The 23,066-nt window shown below is 35.2% G+C and overlaps 6 protein-coding genes and 1 pseudogene across 11 annotated transcripts; 3 read left to right on the forward strand and 4 right to left on the reverse strand.

Annotated features, from left to right (window-relative positions):
• Nucleotides 1–1,192: 1,192 nt before the first annotated feature.
• Nucleotides 1,193–6,072, reverse strand: LOC110609842 (3-oxoacyl-[acyl-carrier-protein] synthase I, chloroplastic). The gene is made up of 8 exons (XM_021749665.2): nt 5,571–6,072; nt 3,091–3,449; nt 2,560–2,991; nt 2,273–2,446; nt 2,046–2,159; nt 1,791–1,892; nt 1,623–1,689; nt 1,193–1,505 (listed from the first exon to the last, which is right to left on the reverse strand). The coding sequence occupies exons 1-8, from the start codon at nt 5,737–5,739 to the stop codon at nt 1,438–1,440; spliced, it is 1,485 nt and encodes a 494-aa protein (XP_021605357.1). The 5' UTR covers nt 5,740–6,072; the 3' UTR covers nt 1,193–1,437.
• Nucleotides 6,073–7,795: 1,723 nt separating this feature from the next.
• On the forward strand, nt 7,796–10,002 carry LOC110609050 (B2 protein). The gene is made up of 5 exons (XM_021748363.2): nt 7,796–8,783; nt 8,997–9,097; nt 9,260–9,343; nt 9,435–9,545; nt 9,653–10,002. Exons 1-5 carry the CDS (start codon nt 8,111–8,113, stop codon nt 9,692–9,694), a joined length of 1,011 nt encoding a protein of 336 aa, XP_021604055.1. The 5' UTR covers nt 7,796–8,110; the 3' UTR covers nt 9,695–10,002.
• A 655-nt stretch (nt 10,003–10,657) lies between these two features.
• On the reverse strand, nt 10,658–12,153 carry LOC110609048 (uncharacterized protein At3g28850). Its single transcript, XM_021748362.2, has one exon. The coding sequence runs from the start codon at nt 12,010–12,012 to the stop codon at nt 10,912–10,914; it is 1,101 nt and encodes a 366-aa protein (XP_021604054.2). The 5' UTR covers nt 12,013–12,153; the 3' UTR covers nt 10,658–10,911.
• A 501-nt stretch (nt 12,154–12,654) lies between these two features.
• Nucleotides 12,655–15,187, forward strand: LOC110610054. The gene has a single exon (XM_021749926.2). The coding sequence runs from the start codon at nt 13,487–13,489 to the stop codon at nt 14,051–14,053; it is 567 nt and encodes a 188-aa protein (XP_021605618.1). The 5' UTR covers nt 12,655–13,486; the 3' UTR covers nt 14,054–15,187.
• LOC110610055 (RNA polymerase II transcriptional coactivator KELP) lies at nt 14,962–17,455 on the reverse strand. Of its 2 annotated transcripts, XM_043953870.1 has the most exons (4): nt 17,084–17,440; nt 16,897–17,002; nt 15,420–15,492; nt 15,284–15,319 (listed from the first exon to the last, which is right to left on the reverse strand). In XM_043953870.1, the coding sequence occupies exons 1-3, from the start codon at nt 17,342–17,344 to the stop codon at nt 15,452–15,454; spliced, it is 408 nt and encodes a 135-aa protein (XP_043809805.1). In that variant the 5' UTR covers nt 17,345–17,440; the 3' UTR covers nt 15,284–15,319; nt 15,420–15,451. The 2 variants fall into 2 exon arrangements, with proteins under 2 accessions (XP_021605619.1, XP_043809805.1); XM_021749927.2 differs by lacking the exon at nt 15,420–15,492 and having other exon boundaries at nt 14,962–15,319; nt 17,084–17,455.
• LOC110610010 (mediator-associated protein 3) lies at nt 14,962–22,876 on the reverse strand. Of its 5 annotated transcripts, none has more exons than XR_006349926.1 (6): nt 22,315–22,876; nt 22,053–22,152; nt 20,995–21,173; nt 17,084–18,704; nt 16,897–17,002; nt 14,962–15,319 (listed from the first exon to the last, which is right to left on the reverse strand). XR_006349926.1 is itself a non-coding variant. In XM_021749865.2 (2 exons), the coding sequence occupies exon 1, from the start codon at nt 22,572–22,574 to the stop codon at nt 22,320–22,322; it is 255 nt and encodes an 84-aa protein (XP_021605557.1). In that variant the 5' UTR covers nt 22,575–22,854; the 3' UTR covers nt 20,896–21,173; nt 22,315–22,319. The 5 variants fall into 5 exon arrangements, 1 of the variants encoding a protein (XP_021605557.1); XR_006349925.1 differs by having other exon boundaries at nt 22,053–22,149; nt 22,316–22,874; XR_006349927.1 differs by having other exon boundaries at nt 22,048–22,149; nt 22,316–22,874.
• On the forward strand, nt 18,314–20,750 carry LOC110610011 (annotated as a pseudogene).
• Nucleotides 22,877–23,066: the final 190 nt, after the last annotated feature.

A 23,066-nucleotide genomic window follows, 5' to 3' on the forward strand; every position in this document is an offset into this window, starting at 1 on the left:
CGTTGCATCTGTAATTATGACATTGTCAGCGAATCCCCTGCTGTTGATTTCAATTCGGCCCAAGTAGTTATTGAATTTTGATTTTAAACATTTATTTATTGATTTTTGCATATATTAAATTAAGCTTAGTTTATTTTGTTCATTTATTTGACATTATGATTTTATATAAAAATATTTGTGTCATATAATTTTCAAAAAGGAAAATTTTAATTGAAAATTAGATTAAACCGACTGAATTTAGTCCAATTGGGGGCGATTCAATACAAAATTAAATTTGACTGGTTTTAATCTAGTTTCAATTTTAAACTAAAACAAAAATCATAGTTAAAAGTAAAAGAGAAGCAAGTGAATGTTAAAAAGAAATGCAAGTTGAAGACATATATTAAAATATGAAAAAAGAATGGTGTGAGAAGCATAGCATATTCTCATAACTAAACAAAGAATCATACTTTAATTTGGTTTAACAAAGAAGCTCATGATGCTTAATCTTGAGGGGGAGGTCTTTTTAGGTTAGGTTAGGGATTTAGTTTAGATAATGATGGCCTAATCTAATCTTATCATCTCATCATACCATTATGTGGTAATAGGAGGTACTAATTTCACAATTTTCAGTTTTGATATGATTCAAACATTATCTGATCAATAATAATAATAAAAAAATACCAGCATCAGAGCTAACCCCATGTGGTGGTGTGATTAGTCTAATCCACTGGTTAAAATAGTGGTTAGCACCTAGCAAGTGGGATCACTCACTTTAATGTCGGTGTTAAAGCTAAGTTTATTTTAATGGAGTGATATTATATATGTACTAATAGAACCTCGGAGGAGTTACTGTCCCCAGCCATAAAATTTACTTTACACTGATTCATTGAACATTTCTTTTATAATGGGCAACTTGCAAAAGGTTAGCATGCCATGGTTAAGACTTTCTTCATAATTATGGCATTGGCAGGCATCTTTGTCTCCTCCCATTTTCCTCCTACTTTGGCTCAACTTTTTGTTAGTTCCATCAAGTTGAGAGTGACCAATGCAATGACGGCTGTGGACATAGTGAGTAGTCAATCAAAGTGATGCACTTTTCCTCAATCATCTAAGTCATGAACAATGTTGTCTGATTTTAAAACATAAAGACAGATTCCTCAAGAAATATCTGTTTTCTCAAAGAATTCAATTCACACGTCCAGACTCTAATGAAGAAAAGATGCCATCAAGGAGATAACATGAATGTTTTTATTCACTTATTAAGAAACGTCACATCCAATTTTTATCACAAGAGTTACAAGATATCGAATGGGCCGCATAATCTTTGACACTCATTACAGGCAAAAATCACGAATGCTTCTTGTATCAACTCTATCCCTATCAAACATGACCCAGCTCTGAAGCCTACTATCAATGAAAAGGTGAAAGGAGAATTACTGTTTGACTTCAGTTTTATTAAGGTTTGAATGGAGCAAAAACCACCACTGAATTGTGCCCACCAAAGCCAAATGAATTTGAGATACCTGCAGTAAAATTGATGAAAACACGTAAATTAAATTCCTTTGTCAAAGGGGACCATTTAGCCAAGTCAGTAAAGGAGGAGCAATTCATATATGAGCTCGCACAGACAAAACACATACCAACGTTGACTTCGTGCTGCTTCTTAACATTGGGAACAGTGTCGATTGTGACATCAGGTTCTAAGTTCTACAAACATTAGAAATACAAGGGAATGAGAAATTGTTCAGGAATTGTCATTAGAATGTATTAAAATGGAGTTTTGAGCAAGAGTAAGTTCCGGCGCTTACATCTTGATTGATAGTTGGATGCAGCCATCCTGTGGTGATTGCTTTTATGGTTGCTATGGCTTCTAGTCCACCCGCAGCACCAAGCCCATGTCCAATCATTGACTAAGCCGGAAAAAAAAAGGGAAAGACGACAAACAAAGGAACAGATCAATTAGCTAGAAGTTCATTTTTTATATGAATGGAATAGTGCATTTAATTTTTAATAAAATTTAACTGCATAATTTCAACGATTTACTGTGAGTAAAATTATCTAACCTTAGTCCCATTCATCTTTAAATCTGATGTGTCTTTAAAGACTTTCTTGATGGCATTAACTTCTGCCAAATCCCCTGCAAGTGTTGAGGTCGCATGAGCATTAACATAGTTCACCTGTAAATCATAAGCAGCAAGCCTCATATTAGGATCCATACTGGTTTAAAATAAGCACTCGCAATTCTCAACAAAAGCACAATTCTAGTTTAGGATAAGCAGAAAGGCCTTACCTCCTCTGGGGAAACTTTGGCATCCTCTAAGCTCTTGATTATACAAGTTGAAACTCCTAGACCATCAGACCGAGGATCAGTCATGTGATGAGCATCACAAGTTACAGCGCCTCCTAAATATTCTGCAATTATATTGGCTCCTCTTTTCATTGCATGATCCAAGCTCTCCATAATCTGTTCTCATTGGACAAAATTCTAACTCTTTAAATAGGGTACTGATATGGATGAATTAATTAAGTTACAATAACAATAGAACCAGATGTCAAAGAAAATGAGCTTCTACTTACCAGCACGCCAGCACCTTCTCCCATGACAAAACCATCACGATCCTTGTCCCAAGGTCTTGAAGCTTTCTTGGGGTCTTCGTTTCTTTGAGACAAGGCTCTGCAAGCTATGAAACCACCAACACCAGTAGCCATGATAGCAGCTTCTGTGCCCCCAGCCACCATAATGTCTGCTTCGCCTCTTCTAATGTGATTAGCAGCAGCATAAAAGCAGTAATTTGCAGTTGCACAAGCAGTTGAAATGGAGTAATTAGGTCCCATTAACCCAGTATCAATAGCCAACAATGCTGAACCCATGTTGGTGATAGAATAAGGAATGAAAAATGGAGTTATCTTCTTATATCCTTTTTGGATAAGAGCTTCAACACCATTACTAAAAGCTGTTAAACCTCCCATCCCTGTCCCTACCAGCACTCCAATTCTCGTTTTGTCCATCTGCAGGACAGATACAAAAACAAAAAAGAGAACTTCATAATTAGTGTCCAGTCCAACAATAGGTGAATCATCTTCAGCAACCAAGAGTACATTACTTACTTTGTCAAGCACATCAGAACCAAGGTTGGCATCATCAAGGGCCCTCTTACCAGCAACTAGACAGTACCTCCAGCAATCATCAAGACGGCGATCATTTTTTCCATCGATGTATCCTTTAGAAGAAAAGTCACGAATCTGACCCGCAAACCGGACAGAGAAAGTAGAAGCATCAAACCTATCTATTAGGCTGATTCCACTCTCTCCCTCAAGTAGTTTGTTATAGAATGTATCAACGTCACTACCAAAAACTGAGACTAGCCCCATTCCTGTTATGACAACCCGTTTCTTGGGATCTTTTTCTCGTTGGGGAGGTAAAACATTTGGAGAACCCATGGCTCTTATTGATCTGGATTTTTGAGCTGAATATAGTAAAAAAGGATTAACAGTTAAATCCTAGACAAGATGTCACCACAGAATTAACTATTTGCCTCAGGATAGGCTTACAAATTCTTCAACTGAATTAACATCCCATTTTGTTCACTTGAACTAGAGATATAGATTTCACTTGAAATAATTTCTTGGGTTTGTTATGATACCACTTAAAATACAAAATTCAAATAAAAAATTCCATATAATTCAGGTTCAGTATAATTCTATCATCGGAATTCATTTATCCTTATTTCCCAAAATAATCTCAATACAAAAAATATATATATATATATTGTCAAACATTATGTTGAATAAGACTTACTCTTATTATCTATGATAAGGGTTTTTAGTTTATTTTAATTTTGTACAAACTATGTTTAATATTTAAATTCCAAAACAAAAAATATTAATTTCAAATGTTTTGTTTGTAAGAGAAGTATAAGAGAAAGGGAATGAGAGAAAAGTATGCGAGAGAGAGAGAGGGGTAGGGAAGGGAGGTTTTGGAAAGAGAAAGAGGGAGAGACGGTGAATGTGTATGTTAATAGACCCTTACTAATATACAAGAGATTTACACATAAGGAAAGAGAAATATTGAAATGCAAGACCAGGTCAAAGCCACTAAACATGACAGTTGAGAAATTCTTTTTCTTTTTCTTTTTTTTTCCAACATGATTGAGTTGTGGATTGAGTCTACCATGTTCTCCAATTAGTTGTTTTTTCCATATTCTCCATTTAAGTAGTGGTCTTTCCTAATTCTTTAATTGTAGGAGGAGGGTGTTCCTCCATGTTGAGTCCATGATTTTCATGATTTTCAGCTTTCTTATTTGTAGAAAGAGATTATCTCTTTCCTTTAGTATTTAAGTTCAGCAAATCAATAAAGGAAACATGTTTAAAATTGCCAAAAGTTGTTGAGTACTAAAACTCAAGAGATTTTCAAGTTCTCTCTAAGAGCTTGTACAACCTCCATCGAAGGTCGAAAAAAGAAAACATGATTGCACCCTCATCCATTAACTCTATTTTTTCCACTCAATTGTCCCGTAATCAGATCCTATTCTAGGGACCATAACAGTGTACAAGAGGAAGACACGGACAATCTAAGAGCTTGTACAACCTCCATCGAAGGTTGAAAAAAGAAAACATGATTCCACCCTCATCCATTAACTCTATTTTTTCCACTCAATTGTCCCGTAATCAGATCCTATTCTAGGGACCATAACAGTGTACAAGAGGAAGACACGGACAATTTAGTTCAAGAAATATTATTGTTTTAATTTTGTAGAATTCATTTGAAATTTTACCTCTTTTTATAGAGTTTGATTTTAGTTATAACCAATTACATAGAATCAAGTTCCTATAATAGAAATCTAAATTTATTTTTCAAACCAAATATGAAAATTGTGAAATTCACCACAAAATTTTCCAAAATTCATTTGATCCAAACATAGCTTAGGAAAAAGTAGGTAATTCACAGGAAAGTAGATCAATAACAAGTAAATTTAGAATCATAAAGAATGTTTGTAGACACTACCAATCAACAGGAAAGGAGTAACAACTTGAACAATGACTTATCAATAACGTTACATGTATGATGGAGTTAAAGTAAACTAGAGGCAACCAGTGCACCTTAACAAGATGTTGTTGGTCATAATTGATTGGATGAGGTCTGTTAAATGGAAGTTATGAGTTGAAGAATAACACGAACCTAATGATCCGGCTGACAAGATTATAAATTTAGAGAATGATTGGAAAATCGTGATTTCTGATAATAATTACAAGACAGGAAACTGTCATTGCTCGATAAGCCATTCCTTTCAATCTATGACCAGCATGCTAAAAATGAGAATTTATGAACTTCCATATAAAGACCAAACCAAAATCATCACCTAACTTAGTATGCTAACGAAGGAATCATTGAAGTAGCAGAACTGGTAGATAATACTTTTAAATTCTATAAGTCAAGAAAAAGGAAAACGCGTTTAACATAAAAGAGAAGAACCAATCCAGTGTGACACAGTTGACACCGAAATGCAAAACTATAGATCACCACTGGCACTGGGCAAAATTGAGTAAAACTGTTTGGTCTCTGTAAAAGGGTGATGAAGAACTCATACCTGAAGTAGAAATGAACCCACTTGACTTACTCCCAGGGGAAGCCATTTGCAATTGCGCATTCTCCAGTGGTCTAAGCCCATTGTAGTGAGGCGGAGAAGCTCCATTGCTACCTGCGTCTCGGCTTCTCAACAGAACACAGGAAGAACAAGAACCAGCAATGCTTGCCATGTCTGCGCGTGAGCTGATCTTTTCCTTGCTCTCCCTTTCTGAAAATCTAGAAAGATTTAAAAAGTAAGCAACTTTGGGTTATCAGAGGAAGAGAAGGACTTAACAAAGAAAGAGTTTTGTTTGCTGGTTTGATTTGGGTTTGTTGGAGAATCCGCCACCAGTTGGTTTGGGTAGTGAACAAAAGCTTGGCGATAATTGCAAATAGGGTTTGAGACGCTAAAATTCTTCATTTGGGTTTAGCCGCTCAACTACTCCAAACAACCAACAAGCTTCAATCTTTGGGCTTGGCCTCCATATCCCCCAACTGTTTTTGCGGTTCCTCTCTGCTCGTAATTAATTTACCTTTATTTTGCTGGTCAGTTTTTTCACACTTGAAACCTTGATATTTTAAAAACACAACACTAGATCTGGTTGATGGGCTGGAGGCCGAAAAAGTTATATTAAATATTATTGTAAAATAATTAAATCATTATTTAATTACATGATTAATTAATATATCAACTATAATTTTAAATTAATTATGATATTTTTTTTCTAAATAACTTAGTATTTCTTTAGTATCAAATAAAATCCAAATCACTATCACTACTAATAAATAGATGGGCCGCGTTGGATTGGACTTGGAACTAGAAGAGTGGATATTTAAACCACCACCAACAGCAATAAATATCAAAATTTATTTTTAATTGAATATTTATATTTATATAAATATAAAAAATAAACAAATATCTTTTTAAAAAACAGCACATTTAATATTTATCATAATTTTGTAATCCACTTTGGACTGAGATGGGCCTAAAGTCTTAGCCCAACAAAACAGTATATAGGCTCCGTAAGTCAGCCGACACTTGCGTAATCCCCAACTTCACGGGCGTCGCTGCTTCCACTCACATGCTTACAGTCCTCTCCATTCTCTAACGCCTATTATTTAAAATCAAAATTAATTATCTCATCAAGATAAATTTTGCTTATACCTTCACATGAATTAATTTTAAAATATATCTTACATTACTTTATTTAAAAATAAATAGCTTCTATTTAAAATATATAAAATTAAAAATATCACTTCAGAATTTTATAGCAATAATTGTGTGTATTTTATTTTTAAAAAATAATTATTTAAAAATTTTATAATTTAAAATATATATAAAAGCAAAATAACTTTTTTTTTCTATAGAATCGTAAGAAATTTCGTGACATGCCCACTTAGCAAGTAAATCAAATAAATTAAATCTTAACTTTTAAAATATAATTAAATTAATTTAATAACATTAGAAGTTAAGTTAAAATCTAAACACCAGCGATGAGAAAATTATGTGTGAATTAATATTAAATAAAAAAAATATTTAAATTACATTTTTGAGACGGTGGATGAAAGAACATGATAAATAAAAATTGTATATATTTTTTATCAAAAAATAAATTGTATATATTTTAAATATAAATAAATTATATGATATATTTAAATTAATAATATTTTTTATTTACATAATATGTAATTATATAAACTTATTAATCATTTTAACAATGCATGAAAATTTACCTAACAGTTGCATAAATTAGATGCCATCACCTATCATATCAAAACGGAATTTTGATGTAACTCATATAAGACAACAAAAATATATAATAAATATTTAATAGGTTAATTTTTTGTGTGTGTTTTAAATTATAAAATTAAATTTATAAATAATAATTAATTTATTAATATATTCTTATTAAAATTATATTAGAAAAACAACTTTTGTGGATGTCAAGCTAATGTAATTATATGAATTATTTATTTAATTTGTGACAAAAACATGAAAAAAATATGTGACAATTATATTTGTTAATTTATGGAAGTAAGTATGTCTATTTTTGTAAATAAGAGTATATAAATAAAAATAATTATTTCTATTCATATTTATAGTAATAAAGTTTTTATTTAATTTTTAATGAAGAAATTTTTACTAAGTTGATGTAATAATGACGCCTAACACACATGCCGCGATCATCTCTTCGTATTCTCTCGGCTAAGATGTGCAACTTTCCACAATCTTTGTGATTTTTTAATATGCAACCTTTTTCTTTTCAACGAAAGCAGAAATTTTTGGTAAATTCACAATCTTTGTAAATTCCACTTTGACAAATCCACACGCAATCCCGGAAAGTTCTTAATTTATTCACTTTCCTGGAAATTTCGTTATTTTCAATTCAAGCCATACTTATTTAACACTTCTTTCTCACCCACTTTTCTCTCCATCAGCATTAACCCACTACCATCATTTACCTCTGTTTTTTCACCCTGTTATAGAGCCGTCTTATCTCGGATACCCAGTTCGTGTTTTATTGTTTTCTGATCGGTTTTCGAAGGGAATTGGAGTTGAAGATGGAGAATAACCAGCAATCGTTTTGGCAATTCAGTGATCAGCTGAGGCTACACACTTCAAACCTAGCAAATCTGTCACTCAACGACTCAATATGGAGCACTTCTTTGGCATCAAAGAGGCCAGATGAGAGGAGGAATTTTGATATAAGAGTTGGAGGTGACGTGAATTCTGTTATTAATTACAAGTCGAAAGAGTCTGATTTGAATAATGGTTTCAATGATGAGTGGAAGATAGGATCTAGCGGTGCTGCTGCTAGGGATTTGAATGGATTTAACGATGGGTGGAAGGTAGGATCAAGTGCTAAAAGTTACGGACTTGGTCCTGTTGGTCAAGTTGTCGGTGGTGGATCTCAAAACAATATTGGGATCAATGGTGGGTTTAACAAGGGGACTTATTCAAAGAATAATCATAACAACAACATAAATGTTCACTTGAAGGCCAATAAGAAGAAGGGAGAGGAAGATCACGGAGGCAAAATTGGCAAGAAGTATACTAACAAGAAGAACAACGGTGAGAGCAACAACGACGGTAAAGATAAACAGAGTGCTGTTGATAAAAGGTTTAAGACACTTCCACCGTCAGAGTCTCTGGCAAGAAATGAAACTGTTGGTGGCTATATCTTTGTCTGCAACAATGATACTATGCAAGAGAATCTCAAGAGGCAACTCTTTGGTATGTCTATCAATTTCTAACTCTTCTGTTATCCTCTTTAACTATTCTTGTCTACTATTATCCTCCCTGTGTTCATTGCACAAAATCTTTGGGCGTTTGGCATTTGAGAATTCCTTCTTGAATTTTTATTCGGGCATGTAAAGCTGTTTGAAAGATTGATTTGATTTTAGCTCTTAACGATTCTAGACTGTTTGTTGAATTATTTTTTTGTAGGTTTGCCTCCACGTTACCGAGATTCAGTGAGGGCGATTACTCCAGGCCTGCCCCTTTTCCTTTACAACTACTCCACCCACCAACTCCATGGAATCTTTGAGGTTTGTATTTCTTCATTTTTTCAGGCCACTAGTAATATACAACACTGCATGGACTGTCCAATTGCTTAGTATTGTTATTCTAAATAATTAGTCTAATAAATTATGAAAATAGCAGCTAAGTTTGGTAAATCAACTGATGATATCTTCTAATGATCTGTCTAGGCTGCAAGTTTTGGAGGAACAAACATTGATCCTACAGCCTGGGAGGACAAGAAATGCCCTGGAGAATCACGCTTCCCAGCTCAGGTATATGTCTAGGAAACAGGAATTGTCTGTTCCTTACAGGGCCTGTTGAAGTTTTTAATCATTTTGGATTAACAGTTGTATCTGTGCACAGGTGAGAGTTATTACAAGGAAAATTTGTGAGCCACTGGAAGAGGACTCCTTTAGGCCAATTCTTCACCACTATGATGGCCCTAAGTTCCGGCTTGAACTCAACATTCCAGAGGTAATTTACCAAAACAGTAACCACAACGAATCTTGTATGTTTTATTTATTAAATGTTCATTAGTTGATGTTCCCTGATCTGACCTATTTTTCATTCTGGATTTTCAGGCGCTGTCTCTTCTGGACATATTTGAGGAAGAAAACCCTTGAACAGTTTACCATATACAGGCATACAGATACACATGCAATACAAAGAAAGGAGAAGATAACCGTTGCTTAGGAAATAGAAGATAAAACAGCTGTTCAGCTTTACCACTCTTGGATTTGAAAGAGAGAGAGCTATTAGCCTAAACTTTCACAGCATAGTGTGATGTATAATTTTTTGTATGGAGGCTCTTATTGGTCCCTTTTTTTTTAAAATTTTTCTTTATCTGGTTTGGCGTATACATAAGTGGAAAATGCTAAAATTAACTAATATTTATAGCAGTTTGTGTGCAGAAAGTACAGTTTTCTTTTCCCATTTGCGTATGAGCTTATTTATTTTCCTCCATTGGATGCTGTGGTTGGTATCCTTGGCTGCATTCGCAGGCCTTTCTGGAAATGGTCTACAATTAGATAGATATGATTTGGGATGAGGTTCGAGACTGCCTGGAACCAGTCATGGCAATAATGTGAGTGAGAGATTCTAGAGCGAAAAAAAACAAAAAAAAGGGAAGAATAAGTCCACTCTAGAATTCAATTGTTGGAGCTGATTTAAGCAAATGAAACTTTGGCTAGTACTTTTGAGAAAGGATTTATAATATTATAGTGTAATCTTAAGACCCAGCAAAAAGTGAAAGTTTTTGAGTTTTTGTTTGTAGCAAAACTAGTAGTTCACCGACTGAGAGCTTAAATTCATTATTAATTCAAAGCAAAGCAAAGCAAAGGTTAGGTTTGAATGGGTGGTTAGGCCAGCCATTGAACTCGTGTCTTCTTTGTCAACTGTCCATCCATGAGCCAACTCCACGTAATGAAGGGCTAGCTTTGTCATTAATTATAAACAATAATTGAATATCTTAATGGAGGGGAAAATATGGAAAGGAAAAGAGGACATGGACTTCTTCAAAGGTTAGGATTGTCAATCGTTGGAAAATTATTGAAGGGAAATACTTTTATGAAAATTATAGATATTAATAAATTAAAAGGAGCATTATGACATTAATATCACTTAATTTTCTCTAAGAAAAAGTAGACAGACAAAATCTTCACAATTTATATTTTCTCAAGCTTACATAATTTCAATTCTGTCAACTTCAAAATCTTCACATGAAAAAGATACCAAACATCAACTTGGAAGCTCCTCCACACCACCACCCATGTTTTTTCATCCACAACATGCCAAATTCAAATTAAAATCAAATTCTCCACAAACAACATCCCATCATTAACTAGAGGCAAGCAGGACAAAGGACCAATCCATTCTCATTACACTTGCCACACCTCTCCTTCACTCCATCAACTATGACCTTACAACTCCCACCACAATCCAAACACGGCATAAACCTAGCACCTCCACACCCTTCACACGCTTGTCTCCCCACCCCTCTCTCCACACGTGCCCAGTTTAGTATCCTCCCTAGTCGACCCGACTCGTTCAGCTCCACCACCTTCTCCACTCCTCCTATGTACCTTCCTTTCACAAAAACCCTAGGTACGCTCCCCTCTTCTCCCAGCAATTCTCTTATCTCGTTCAAGAACTCTCCATGCAAGGACACGTCCCTTTCGTCGAACACCACTCTGTGTACTTCCAGTAAGGAGCGTAAGCGGTTGCAGTCTTCGTATGTTCTACGCACCCCACGCAACGACGTCGTATAGATAACCACTGAGTCACCTCCTCCCGGTGGACACTTCTCTGGGAAGTCACTCAGCGGGTCCCACTTTATCTTGTCGTAGTTCGCCATCTTCCCCTCTTTCTCTCTCTCTTGCCTATCCCTTAATATGAATATGTTCTCTTTCACTGGCTTGATAACGTTCCCTGACTCGGTTGCTGGCTCAACCATGACTCGTGACTCAATCTTTGTGGCCTCTGGTTTCTTCAACTCAGTGCGCAAGGATTCGGTTTTTCTTAGCTCTTTTTGGGGTTTTGAAGACAGTTTAGCGTCCAGTTCTTCAAGGGTATGAAAAGAGGAGCTCTTACGTGGGGGTGGTGTCTTTTCTGGGGTGGGATTGGCGGACGCGGCAGTAACTTTCGCAGGCGGGTTCAGGGTACTGGGCCTTACAGGAGCGACAACAGAATTTTTGTTATTGAGCTCTTCCAGGGCTTTGCTTACCTCTTCCCATGAATGAGGAGCATCGGATTCCAGCTTGTTGAGCTTCTCAAGTATAGGAGCCGGCAGGTGCGTGGACTTCTCTTGGTTTTCTCGAGCAGAATTATCAAGCGAGAGCCATGGCTCTTGTATGGAGTTGATATCAAAAACCGCAAAGCTTGATGGTGGTGGACGGTAGACATCAAGGGTGGCCTCAACTCTCTTAGAGGAGCTGCAGCCCATTTTCTGTGCTAAATGAAATGCCTCTTTCTGCTTTGAGGTTTTAAGGAGAATAATGCGTGAATGGCAATTTAATCAGTGTAAGTGGAAAAGTGTATGGTTGAGACGGGGGAGGAATGTTTTTGTGGTGGGCTTAGTGGTGGCTTTCTTTATCGACACCATACTCCTAATCAAGTAGGGTTGTTTTGGAATTGTACGTTTTTCTCAGCCTTAGGATTGGTGTGTGGTGCCTGGATTGCCCAGGTGGACGTCTAGATCGATGCCATATTGGAATAAGATAGATTTTCTACGCAAGCTAGGTTACCACAAGAAATTATAACCATGGAATCCCTGTACCACATAAAATAGTCCATATGGTAGAACCAATTAATAAAAATAAAATAATTAATAACTAATTAGTAATTTTTTATTTTTATAAATAAATATAATTATTTTTACATAAATATTTTACTCTTATTTATTTATTATAATATATAGACATTTTACATAATATCATCGTTTGCATTTTATAGTAGAATATATATGTTGAATTTACATTTATGGCTTAAATAACATCTAGTTATCTAATAAGATGTTATATTTTCACTTTTTATTTAAATATTTTTGAAAAAATATTTTATTTAAAATTATCCATTTTATGATTATTTCTACTGAATACTTGTAAAAACTTTTAGTTTTAGTAGTAATGAAAATCTTCAATGATTTTAGTTGAGTGAAACCTTACCTTGTGCACAAATAATGTTTTTGCTTATGATAAACTAATTTCCATTCAAGATGGAAAACCATTTATACTGTTTCTATTCAAAGTCCAAAGCCCAGTCCTATATTTTGGGACAGTCTAACCAGCTGGGCTTTGGGCTGAGTGAGGTCTCTGCTCCCTGTACCCTGCAGGCTTTGATAGTGGAAAATGGCTAGAGCCTTTATATATTATGATTTTGGTGCATATATATACCAAAATGCTGAGTGGACTTACTCGATAATAATAATAGGACTTGGTAGTATTTGAATGAATAATTAATAACAAGATACAAACTCCTTCTAATACATCCAATAAACTAATAGTTAATCCTCGTCACGGGATACGTATAAAGTTTGTCCTTAGTTTACTTTAGCATATTATCTTGTCGCAGATTTTAGAGGCCTAGCAGCCGAAAATGCAAATGCTCTACTACTGAAACTTTGAATTTAGCCGCTCATGAAATGTCGTTTCTTGCTCAAATTCAATCCCCTTTACCTACCTTAGCATTCTATTCTTTTGCCCTTAGCTTTGGATCACCTCGAGAATTTAGTTAAATAATTCTCACAATGGTATACTATCACATGCCGCCGATCAACATTTTGAAAAAAGTAGTACAATTGCATCGTCTCTTCTGTCATCACTTCTCCTTGTCTTTCTTCCACTTGTTTCTGCTTAGATTCCTCAGTATTTATAAATGTCAACTTAAGCTTTTTGGTTGGAGAGTGGATCAAAATTATCATGGGGAATTGCTCTGTAAAAGGGGTAACTGAAGATTGTCCTAATGATATCCGGATATTCACAGACTCCGACCGCATTATAGGGCTCAAAGGTCCTAAACTAGCTAAAGATGTCCTTGATGGATACCCAGGATATGGCATTTTTAGGCAGGGAAATGCCTCGTCTCCACTGTCTAGCTATGAGTACCTTATTGGTGGCCAATTTTACTACCTTCTTCCACTTCAGGAGATGCCAATGCCTGTAGGGGTTTCAAGGAAGCAACGTACGAGGTTTCTTGATGGGTTCGAGTCACCTAAGATTTCATATGCGGCACCATTAGTGGATTTAGAAGGGGCTGAAGAGAATGGACCGGCTGTCAAGGTCCTGCCGTCGCAAGGGGATGGAGTTTGGAAAGTGAAGTTGGTGATCAATCCCAAGCAATTGGAGGAAATTTTATCGGAGCAGGGGAATACTGAAGCCTTGATTGAGAAGATGAGAATGGCTGCAAGCTCCGCTACTCTGGAACCCAGAAGGAGCAAGAGCTCTTGGGGATTGGCTTGGAAGCCTTGTCTCTCTAGTGTATTCTAAGGTTTCTCCCATTGATGGGGCCAAAGAAAAAGCCTAATGTTACTTTCTGTATAATGTTAGGATACTAGGGGAATTATCTCTCCAAGTATTGTGCATGTAAATATGCGAATTAGCTATGGTGGTAGTTGTAATGATTAATTAAAAAAGCTTCATGCCTTTTAAGTCTAAAAAAAAAAATGTTTTTGAAGCATGCGTGGGTGTTATGAGCAGTTTGAGACTTGGGAATTCTTTTATTAGGCTGTTGTAGAAGCCGAATTTGAGAGCTTGAAGCCTGTGTCTCAGAGGCTAGCTGTGTGCTTGGTAAAGTTTCAGAGGGAAAAATGCACTCACCCCATCCATGGAAGCCGCTAGGTAGATCCTGCCGGCTGCCAGGTTTTCAGGTTGGATATGAATTTCTGAACCAGATTAGAACCGAGAATATTAAGAATCAGGCTCATTCTCCTTTCTCCAAAACCATGAATTGGATTACACTGAAAAACCAATGGCTCGACAACAGTTCTATCTAATTCATTCGCCTCTTGGAATCGAAAAACAATTTCGATAATCAGAAGCAAGCGCCACAGATGTTATAGGTACTCATGCAATTGAGCGTTGTACACCCTTAATTTCCAGGATTTTTATTTGCAGTAATTTGTAATAGCCAACCACCATTGTGGCAATAATAACAAATTACGAGGTGTAGCTCAAGATACCTTGTGACAGCCGGAGATCAACTGTGAATCCAACTCATTGTTTCCTTTCATGCATCTATATGGATATGTATCTCTAGAAGTAGAACCATGGTTTCTAGTTTTATTTATTTGTGTTTTCCTATTACCTGCTTAACTTCGGTATAATAGTAATATGAACGGAAAACTGAGATAGTCTCAACATGGAAAAAGTTCTGAAATAAGTTCAAAAAAGAAATGGAAACAGACAAAACAAACATTACGTTAATTTGAGGTTGTCCTTCCAAGAACATACCAGCAGTTGTAAATCCTCTTGAGGCATTACAATTACAGGAAAGCAGCATCATGTATCTGCTTAACTGTATATCACTTTACAACCAGCAGCAAAATCAAAGGTCCAAAATACGGTATCATCCTCAAGAGAGGTCCAAAATATGGTATCATTCTCAAGAGAGGTCCAAAGTTTCAACACCCATGCATCGTCAATACATAATCTGCACCTCTCATTACAGCCGGTCTTCCATCTTCCTTATGGCTTTCTCTATAGCAGGGATATTTTTCTTTAAGGCTGACCACTGCTCCTCTTTCAGACTTATCCCTGAACATATAGCAGAAGTTTAATTCCTTAGGCCCTTCACATTAACAACATGAAAATTGAAATTCTTCTAAAGTAGAAAAGCAAAATTTGTTAAACTAGCCTTATTATGGAGGTAAAGCATCAATCTAAGTATCATGTACTCAAAAGAGCTGCAATCATCCAGATTTGTGTCTCTACCCATGTAAATGAAAAGATTTCACCTTTAGAGTCAGTTCTTCACATCAAGTTATGAAAACAAGTCACCGGAAACACACCAATGTTCATTATCCACATGCTGAAAGGAATGACTGTAATCCAATATTGTAGCAAATCAAATGGATTAACTGTATGAAAACCTTAATTTGACACTTACAGGCATCATGTTTCTCTCATTGAAATAATAAGCCGAGCTTTCTAGGAAAATGGAATCCTTGTAGATGGATTCATAAGATCAAGATAAAAGAAGAAACCTTACACATATTTTAGTTTTCATTAATGGTCCACTGTTAACTGCAATTTCTACCTTCTTCCTTCAGCAGTTTCCATTAAGCCTCACAGGGGCTGCTACCCTAAGTTGGTTCACAGACATTCCTCCAAACGTCATACAGAGTTGGAGTTGTTGCCTAAGGTCTTCTGCAACAACTTCTACTCCATATCAATTTATCCTCAACACATGCGTGTCTATAAAGTTTTCTTTTATCACTATTTCCATTTATTCTCAATGGAAAAAAAAAGTTTCTTCTAGGTTCATAATTTGGACTTGATGTCATAATATTTTTCGGATAAATCAAGTTTAATTATGAGAACATTGGAATTCAAAACCTTAGTATGGTAAAATAGTTTTTAGTTAGACTCTTGGAATAGTATGTCCTTGAAACAACACAACACAACTATGAGGCATGAAAAACAGAATGTCACACCTGATGCACCAAATTGTTGTTCAGATGGAGCAAGGAAATGACAGAAAACATGAATTTGCAACCAGATGAGGACAGCAGAAAGGTAGATCCCAATGGAACATCAGCAAATCAGTGAACAATAAATACTCACTATCCTTTAAGAATATTACAAAACTGGAAATATTGATTCCAGCTGTTGAGAGGGTAGTAGGGCTGAGCCCCTGACAGATGCTATGGAAACATTTTGTCCTTGTCCATCATATCATATATAAACCCAAGTCCTGGAGCCGCAAGATTCACAATGACATTTCCACAGCCTACATCTTTACAACTCATCTCAGACCATACTGACTGACCCCTCAAATACAGACAACTTCTCCTAACTATGCTTTTCTGTGTCAATTAAATACCTATCACTTTACCAATATCCACTCATAGCCACACTACAAAATCTCATTGCAATTCTTTGATTTGGAAAATAAATGCTATTTTTGCTACCATTTCCTACCCGGCTACCCCCATAATGGAATTTGAATTTAACCAGCACTTTCCGGAATTTAAATTAAACAAACACCATTTAGGAATGCAATATATAACTTCAAACAATATCACAAAAAGAAGAAACTAAAAACCATTTTAACCAAACGCAAAAATAAGTAAAAAAGGGGAAGATAGAGAAAGCGAGAGAGAGGAACCAACCTTTAGAAGAAGGAAGCTCTTTGCCATCTTTCTTGTAGAACTCCCTTATTGATACCAAGGCTGTTCCCCTGAAGTTCTGAATCGTCACCCTTCTCTTATCCGATAGCTAAAAATTCCACCCAAAAAGATTTCCATTTAAAAACCACAAGGAAAGTTAATAATGAAATGAAAGAAAAAAGCAACTGACCCTGCAAACGATAAGGTCACCATCATCGTCGAACTCCTTTTCCTTGCTCTTGTCTCCTTCTTCTTCTTTGGCTCTCTGCTCTTCCAGAAAAGTATTAACGACGTGGCGTACAAAGGCCTTGTATTCGGATACATCGAGATTGAGGTCGAGCTTCTTGGAGGCCATCTTCCGAATCTGGTACTCCGTGGTGGAATCCATGTCGGATTGTTCGAGGATTTCCCTAACTGTTTGCTCGATTTGTATTTTCAATTTGGGTTCCATCTTGGATTTTCTGATTGTGTGACGGTGGCAATCCCAGATTACCAATTAGGGAAATCGTACGTTCTGACGTTTGGGGGATCCTTTTGTCTTCTTTACTGTACTACTAGCTGCTGTGAAGGAAGGGATACTGTACTAGTGCTCTTTCGTCTTAACCTGGCTAGACTCTGAATTGGACCGATTTTAATTAATTCGGACCAATTTGAGTCAATTGTTTATTGATTCGAATAGAAATTTATTTTCGGTCCCTCCTTTTGATCTTAGATTGAAATTAATAGTTCAGTCAGCGAGATACGTTCAGTTAAAATTGGATTGAAAAAAATGAGAGCGAGTGGATTCATTTCCGATTCAAACTAAACCACTTAAAAACCAAAATCAGAATCGCTTTAAATCAAAATTGAAGTCCCATGGAATTAAACTGAACCCGTTCTTAAACAGTCTTGAATCATAATCGACTAGAATCACATGGAACATCTTTTTGATATCTAATTCGAATTCATTTCTTCTATTCAATTTTGAATTGCGGATGTCAATACAGACAAAATCGATACTCGGTCTACTTTCCTTCACAACACCAAAAAATAAAAAATTTATTTATTATTAGTTTTAATTAAAATATAAAATTAAATATATTGTTTTAAATATATTTGTAATTTTAAAGGATATATTTAATATAAATTCAAATTTATATAAAATTAAAACTCTCTTCGCGAAAAATAATTTATATTTAAAAAAATATTTTATGCAAAATCAACTGCCACTTGCTGACTTGCAGATAAGATGCCTTGGTGCTACACCTACACTGACACCACACCTTCTTTTCATTAAAAATCCATTCCTCGTTATAGATCCTGGTATCGGCTCCACCTACTAGTTTTTCCCTCCAATACAATAAAGAGAAGGTTTGCTCATCATAGCTCCCAAACTTCTCCATAACCTCAAAATCTCACCTCTCCATTTTTCTACACAGCTATGGCATCAAGCGCCAGTGAAATAACCCATGATTTTCCACCCTTCTTCAAAGTCTACAAGGATGGTCGAATACATAGGTACATGAGCACGCTCCATATTCCTAGACCCAGAAACAGAGGTACAATCCAGAGATGTGGTCTCCATTGAGACTGGTGTCAGGGCTCGTATCTTCATCCCCAAGCTCCAAGACCCAGACCAACAATTGCCCCTCTTCGTCCAGTACCATGGTGGAGGTTTCTGCATTGGATCATCATTTGACGTTGTGCCTAAGACCTTTCTTACTTTTTTGGTTACTCTAATATCATTGCCATTTCAATCGGCTATAGATTGGCTCAAGAGCACCCTCTGCCAATTGGATATGACGATTCATGGCTCAGTCTCGAATGGATTGCTGGATTTTAATAGGATTGAATGCAATTAAAAAAATAAAAAAATAAAATTTTTTTAAATACGAATCACATTTAAACGAAATAATAATAATAATAATTAAATAAAAAATAAATATTTTTTATTCCTTTTATAATAAAATATAAAATCATTCGTCATTTTAATTAAATTATCGCAAAACACAAATCGTTAAATATGTTTTGATTAGACTGTTATAAATTACAAACCACTCAAGTGTTTGAACTCTAACGATATACATTCAGAATAACAATTGAAAAATCTCAAAAAACAGTTTTAAGGATACAGAATAACAATTGAAAAACTTTAAAATAATTTTAAGAAATTGAGAGGAAAAAAATTTTTTGAGTGCTAACTTTCTGCCTTTCCTACAAAATCTAAATACTCTCTGCCTAGAATTACTCTCATAGATTTTTTTTTATACTAAAACTCTAAGTTTCAACATAATATAATTTATTTATTAAGTTAATTAAATAAATAAATTATAACTATAATTCAGAAATTTAATAAGTAAACCATGTAAATCTTATACAGTTTTAATTAAATCCCTATTTAATTAATTAAATCATAATTTATTTACATTACAATTTCATCCCAATATCAATTTACAAATTTATCTTCTCATTTATTTTCTTATGCAATTCTTTATGTTTGTAATTCATTAAGTTCTAAATATGTTGATATCAAATATAATTCATTAATTAATTAATTTGAACATCAAGAACATTGTCTAATATCATGTCAAGACTGCCCAAATATTCCAAATGTCAAAAGGTTTAACTTAATCTTTCAGTGAATTCAATGTAATTAATATCCCTTTATCACAAATGTCCCCAAAAAAGGTGACCTTTTGAATGAAATTCCAAATCACGCTACGAAAGATTTCATAATCAATGCTAACATATAAACAAATGAGACATTCTCTAATTTAACCTAGGGTTATGAATTCTATCTCAATCATATAAATACCTTCATACAGTTTCTAATATATTCAATTTATTCCCATTTGATAATCATGAATCAAGTAATGTGTAATGGATCAAAAATATAAAAGTCCCTATATAAGATTATTTATTGATTTCAAGCTAAAAATCACTTACACGACCATCACTTAGTAATCCATAGACACATATTATTTCCCACGGACGGATCAATTCAATGCACTTATTTATAAAATAAGTACACACATATTAGTTCTAGATATCCTACATATCTCAACCTATGAAATCAATTACTTCCTCTAAAAGAGAAGAACCTAATATGTACTAATCTCAGCGGCTCTAATCATTGTCCAATCACGATAACAATATCGACAAAAAACATTTGGAGACATTACTTAAATGCAATAGAAATCTCACAATTATAATCACATTATAATTTTCTTTGCACAATAGTATGGTCTCGTGTATTTTATCTTTACTCAAAATTTAATTAATGTTAAAAATAAATAACAGTCTTATATAGCGTATTTAAACACTTAAAATACATGAAAATAAATATCCAACTACAACCAACAAATTGGTTGTAGAGCATATTACTAACAGCTAGTCACTTGAATGATCTAGGGCCCGAACCATGGCTCAACAAGCATGTGGATTTTGGGCGGGTTGTTTAGGGGGGAGAGTGCTGGGGCTAATATAGCTTGCAGTTCAAGCCGGTGCCATTGGATTGGGTGGCTTGAAGATAATTGGAGTACTAATTGTGCATCCATTCTTCGCAGGCAAAGAGGAAGATAAAATGTATAAGTACTTGTGTCCAACTAGTTCAGGATGTGATGATGATCTGAAATTGAATCCGGCAGTGGATCCGAATTTATCAAAACTGGGGTGTAAAAAAGTGTTGGTTTGTATGGCAGAGAAAGATTGGCTGAGAAACAGAGAACTATTATAGGATTTTGGGCAACAGCGGCTGGTGTGGGAAAGTCAAGTTTTATGAGACCAAAGGGGAAGAACATTGCTTTCACTTGTTCAAAACCAGCAGTGAGAGGGACATGTTGATCACGAAATTTGTTCATTTTATGACCCAGGAGTAGCTTGTTATGAAATGGATATTAGTTGTACTTTGCTAATTTCTTTTCAATACGATAAAGTTCTGCTCTGGTCTGAGTCTTTGTAAAATTGACAAGTATGGTTTGGCTTTGGACAAACAAGGACGAGTGGACTCCAGATAAACAATAATGAAATATAAGTTGATGAATGCTATAAAAGATGCAAAAGAACAAAAGTAGCACAAGATAAATCCTAGGTCAATTCGATGTTCCATCACAAAGCTGTTACCTTTTTGAGTAATTTTAGTCAAGAAGAAGCAGACCATGGCAGATGATTGCAGCAGATTACTACTAACAAAAAAACAGGCTCTTCACCTGGTATTGAAACAAGCTAAGTCAAGCAAGTTTAAGCTTTCTAATAAAATTACACCTCAAATCCACCGGAATATACTTGGATCTTTTGTTTTCCTGCAGACAAAGCACAAAATGGTAAGAAAACTGAGCAAGCATATCCTAAGAAAAGAAAAGGAGATCATTTGCTCTTCACAAAAACAAGAGGCATGGATAGAATCAATAATAACATGACCAAAAACCATATTGGGTCTGTAAATATTCCTCTCATGCTATTTAAGCTTCCAAATTTACATATTGCAGAATTCATATGAACAAAGCTCTTTTTACATGCACGAAGTAATTGATGATATGTGGAAGGCAGAAGAGTAGAAACTACTGGGCAGATATGATAGAGAAAAAAAATTGAAGAATTGGATATGAACTTGGTTTATCATTTTTTTTCCAAAAAAATAAGCACAAAATGCTCAATCAATTCAAGTAAGCATTTTAAAGCTCTGTGATTAAAAAACAAAGGCGTTATAAAGCTCAGGTGATGGAGAACCAACAAACCTCAACGAACTATAGTTCTGGTTCTGAAAGGTCCTAACTGAAGCCCACTGATTTTTAAAATAAAGGACCAATATATTGGTACCAATACAAAGTTGATTTGAGAATGTATCAAGTTAGAGACACCTGCCCAAAATTCTTTCCTGCCTCTTAAAACTGCCATGAACCAATCCCTAAGCAATCTTTCTACCCCAGTGAAAACAATTGAAAGTTAACATACATCATGTGCAGAAGGAACTCAAAAGTGGAGTGGATGAATGGATAGGATGAACTTAACACTATATTTGGAAGTTTTCGAATATAAATCTATAGGTTCTTGAAGTATTGGGTTTGTTTGAGGGAAGTGTTTTTTTAAGGGAGATCAGGTTTTAGGAGGTTTTAAAATCTTTAAAACTCCGCTTTCTCAATCTACAAAAATGGTGGATTGGGAAGTTTTTAATACCTTACCTTCTATTACATTGACAGCAAATTAATTCCAACAGCAAATGCATTCCACATCCCAATTTCCACTCCAATTGCGAGAATATTAAAAGATATAAGCTCCCGACTAGTTCACAAATCACAACCAAAAAGAGTATATCAGGTCTAATGATCTCTCCAATTCCCTAACCATTCCATGCATAAACTACTATCATCCACCATTAAAAAAAAAACAGAAATCAAATTTCAAAGCTCAATCTGAAGAGTAATAAAAGCAGTAAACACTGGCCTCAATTAGTCAACTGCCTTTTGGGCTCGATTTCTGAGCTTTTCAAGGAAATCTTCGACGGCGCGCCTAACGATAGACTTGAAGGGCTCATCGGAGAGGTTCATCCCAAGCTCATTAGATGCCTTTTCTCGAACTTTTTTCTCCGTCAACTGGTACAAGTTCTCCTTCTTCAGTATCTTGCGCACAATTTTCACGATCTTCTTTTCCAAACCTTTAGTGACTTCCGGTTCCCTGCTCCCTTCTTCGACTTGTGTTTCCATTTTAGAAGTTCGTATTTGGAAAAAAAAACACAGTTTATTGAATCTCTTTGGTTGGTATCTGTGGTTCAGCGCGGAAGGGAAGCTTCGAGCGAGAATGGCTGCAAGAGTGTGAACTTCGAGGAGCAAAGAGGGTTTCAGCACTACAACTTGACTCAGATTTTTTACTGATGTGCAGTGTATCAATGTGTTGATACAGAATTATCCTTAAGTTAATTTAACTCATCTAGTCCTACGGCCGAAACCAGATCTGGTTAGAAATGGAACTCGAAATTTAAATCAAACCGATATAATGGATCTGCCTATTCTAACCAGGCCTAGGGTTTAAGTGTTAATGTTTGAACTTAAGGCCATTGTTGTAAAAGCACTTGCTATAACGTTACTGTTTAAACTTAAGGCCATTGCTGGAAAAGCAACTTTTTTTTTTTTTATATACGATCGACTTTAGATGATTGCTACGTCGTAGTTTTGAATCCTACACAGCATACTTGTTTT

Source organism: Manihot esculenta, chromosome 2 (assembly GCF_001659605.2).
Source record: "Manihot esculenta cultivar AM560-2 chromosome 2, M.esculenta_v8, whole genome shotgun sequence".
Classification (NCBI taxonomy): Eukaryota; Viridiplantae; Streptophyta; class Magnoliopsida; order Malpighiales; family Euphorbiaceae; genus Manihot; species Manihot esculenta.

Coding starts and splice junctions, on each gene's coding strand:
- LOC110610054 (XM_021749926.2), top strand. CDS start 13,487: ATGGGGAATTGCTCTGTAAAAGGGGTAACTGAAGATTGTCCTAATGAT.
- LOC110610055 (XM_021749927.2), bottom strand. CDS start 17,344: ATGGAACCCAAATTGAAAATACAAATCGAGCAAACAGTTAGGGAAATC. Junction 17,003..17,083: donor GTGACCTTATCGTTTGCAGG/GTCAGTTGCTTT, acceptor TGGAATTTTTAG/CTATCGGATAAGAGAAGGGT. Junction 15,320..16,896: donor AGAGCTTCCTTCTTCTAAAG/GTTGGTTCCTCT, acceptor CTATATGTTCAG/GGATAAGTCTGAAAGAGGAG.
- LOC110609842 (XM_021749665.2), bottom strand. CDS start 5,739: ATGGCAAGCATTGCTGGTTCTTGTTCTTCCTGTGTTCTGTTGAGAAGC. Junction 2,160..2,272: donor CCAAAGTTTCCCCAGAGGAG/GTAAGGCCTTTC, acceptor TATGATTTACAG/GTGAACTATGTTAATGCTCA. Junction 1,690..1,790: donor ATCCAACTATCAATCAAGAT/GTAAGCGCCGGA, acceptor TAATGTTTGTAG/AACTTAGAACCTGATGTCAC.
- LOC110609048 (XM_021748362.2), bottom strand. CDS start 12,012: ATGGGCTGCAGCTCCTCTAAGAGAGTTGAGGCCACCCTTGATGTCTAC.
- LOC110609050 (XM_021748363.2), top strand. CDS start 8,111: ATGGAGAATAACCAGCAATCGTTTTGGCAATTCAGTGATCAGCTGAGG. Junction 9,098..9,259: donor AACTCCATGGAATCTTTGAG/GTTTGTATTTCT, acceptor TGATCTGTCTAG/GCTGCAAGTTTTGGAGGAAC. Junction 9,344..9,434: donor AATCACGCTTCCCAGCTCAG/GTATATGTCTAG, acceptor ATCTGTGCACAG/GTGAGAGTTATTACAAGGAA.
- LOC110610010 (XM_021749865.2), bottom strand. CDS start 22,574: ATGGAAACACAAGTCGAAGAAGGGAGCAGGGAACCGGAAGTCACTAAA.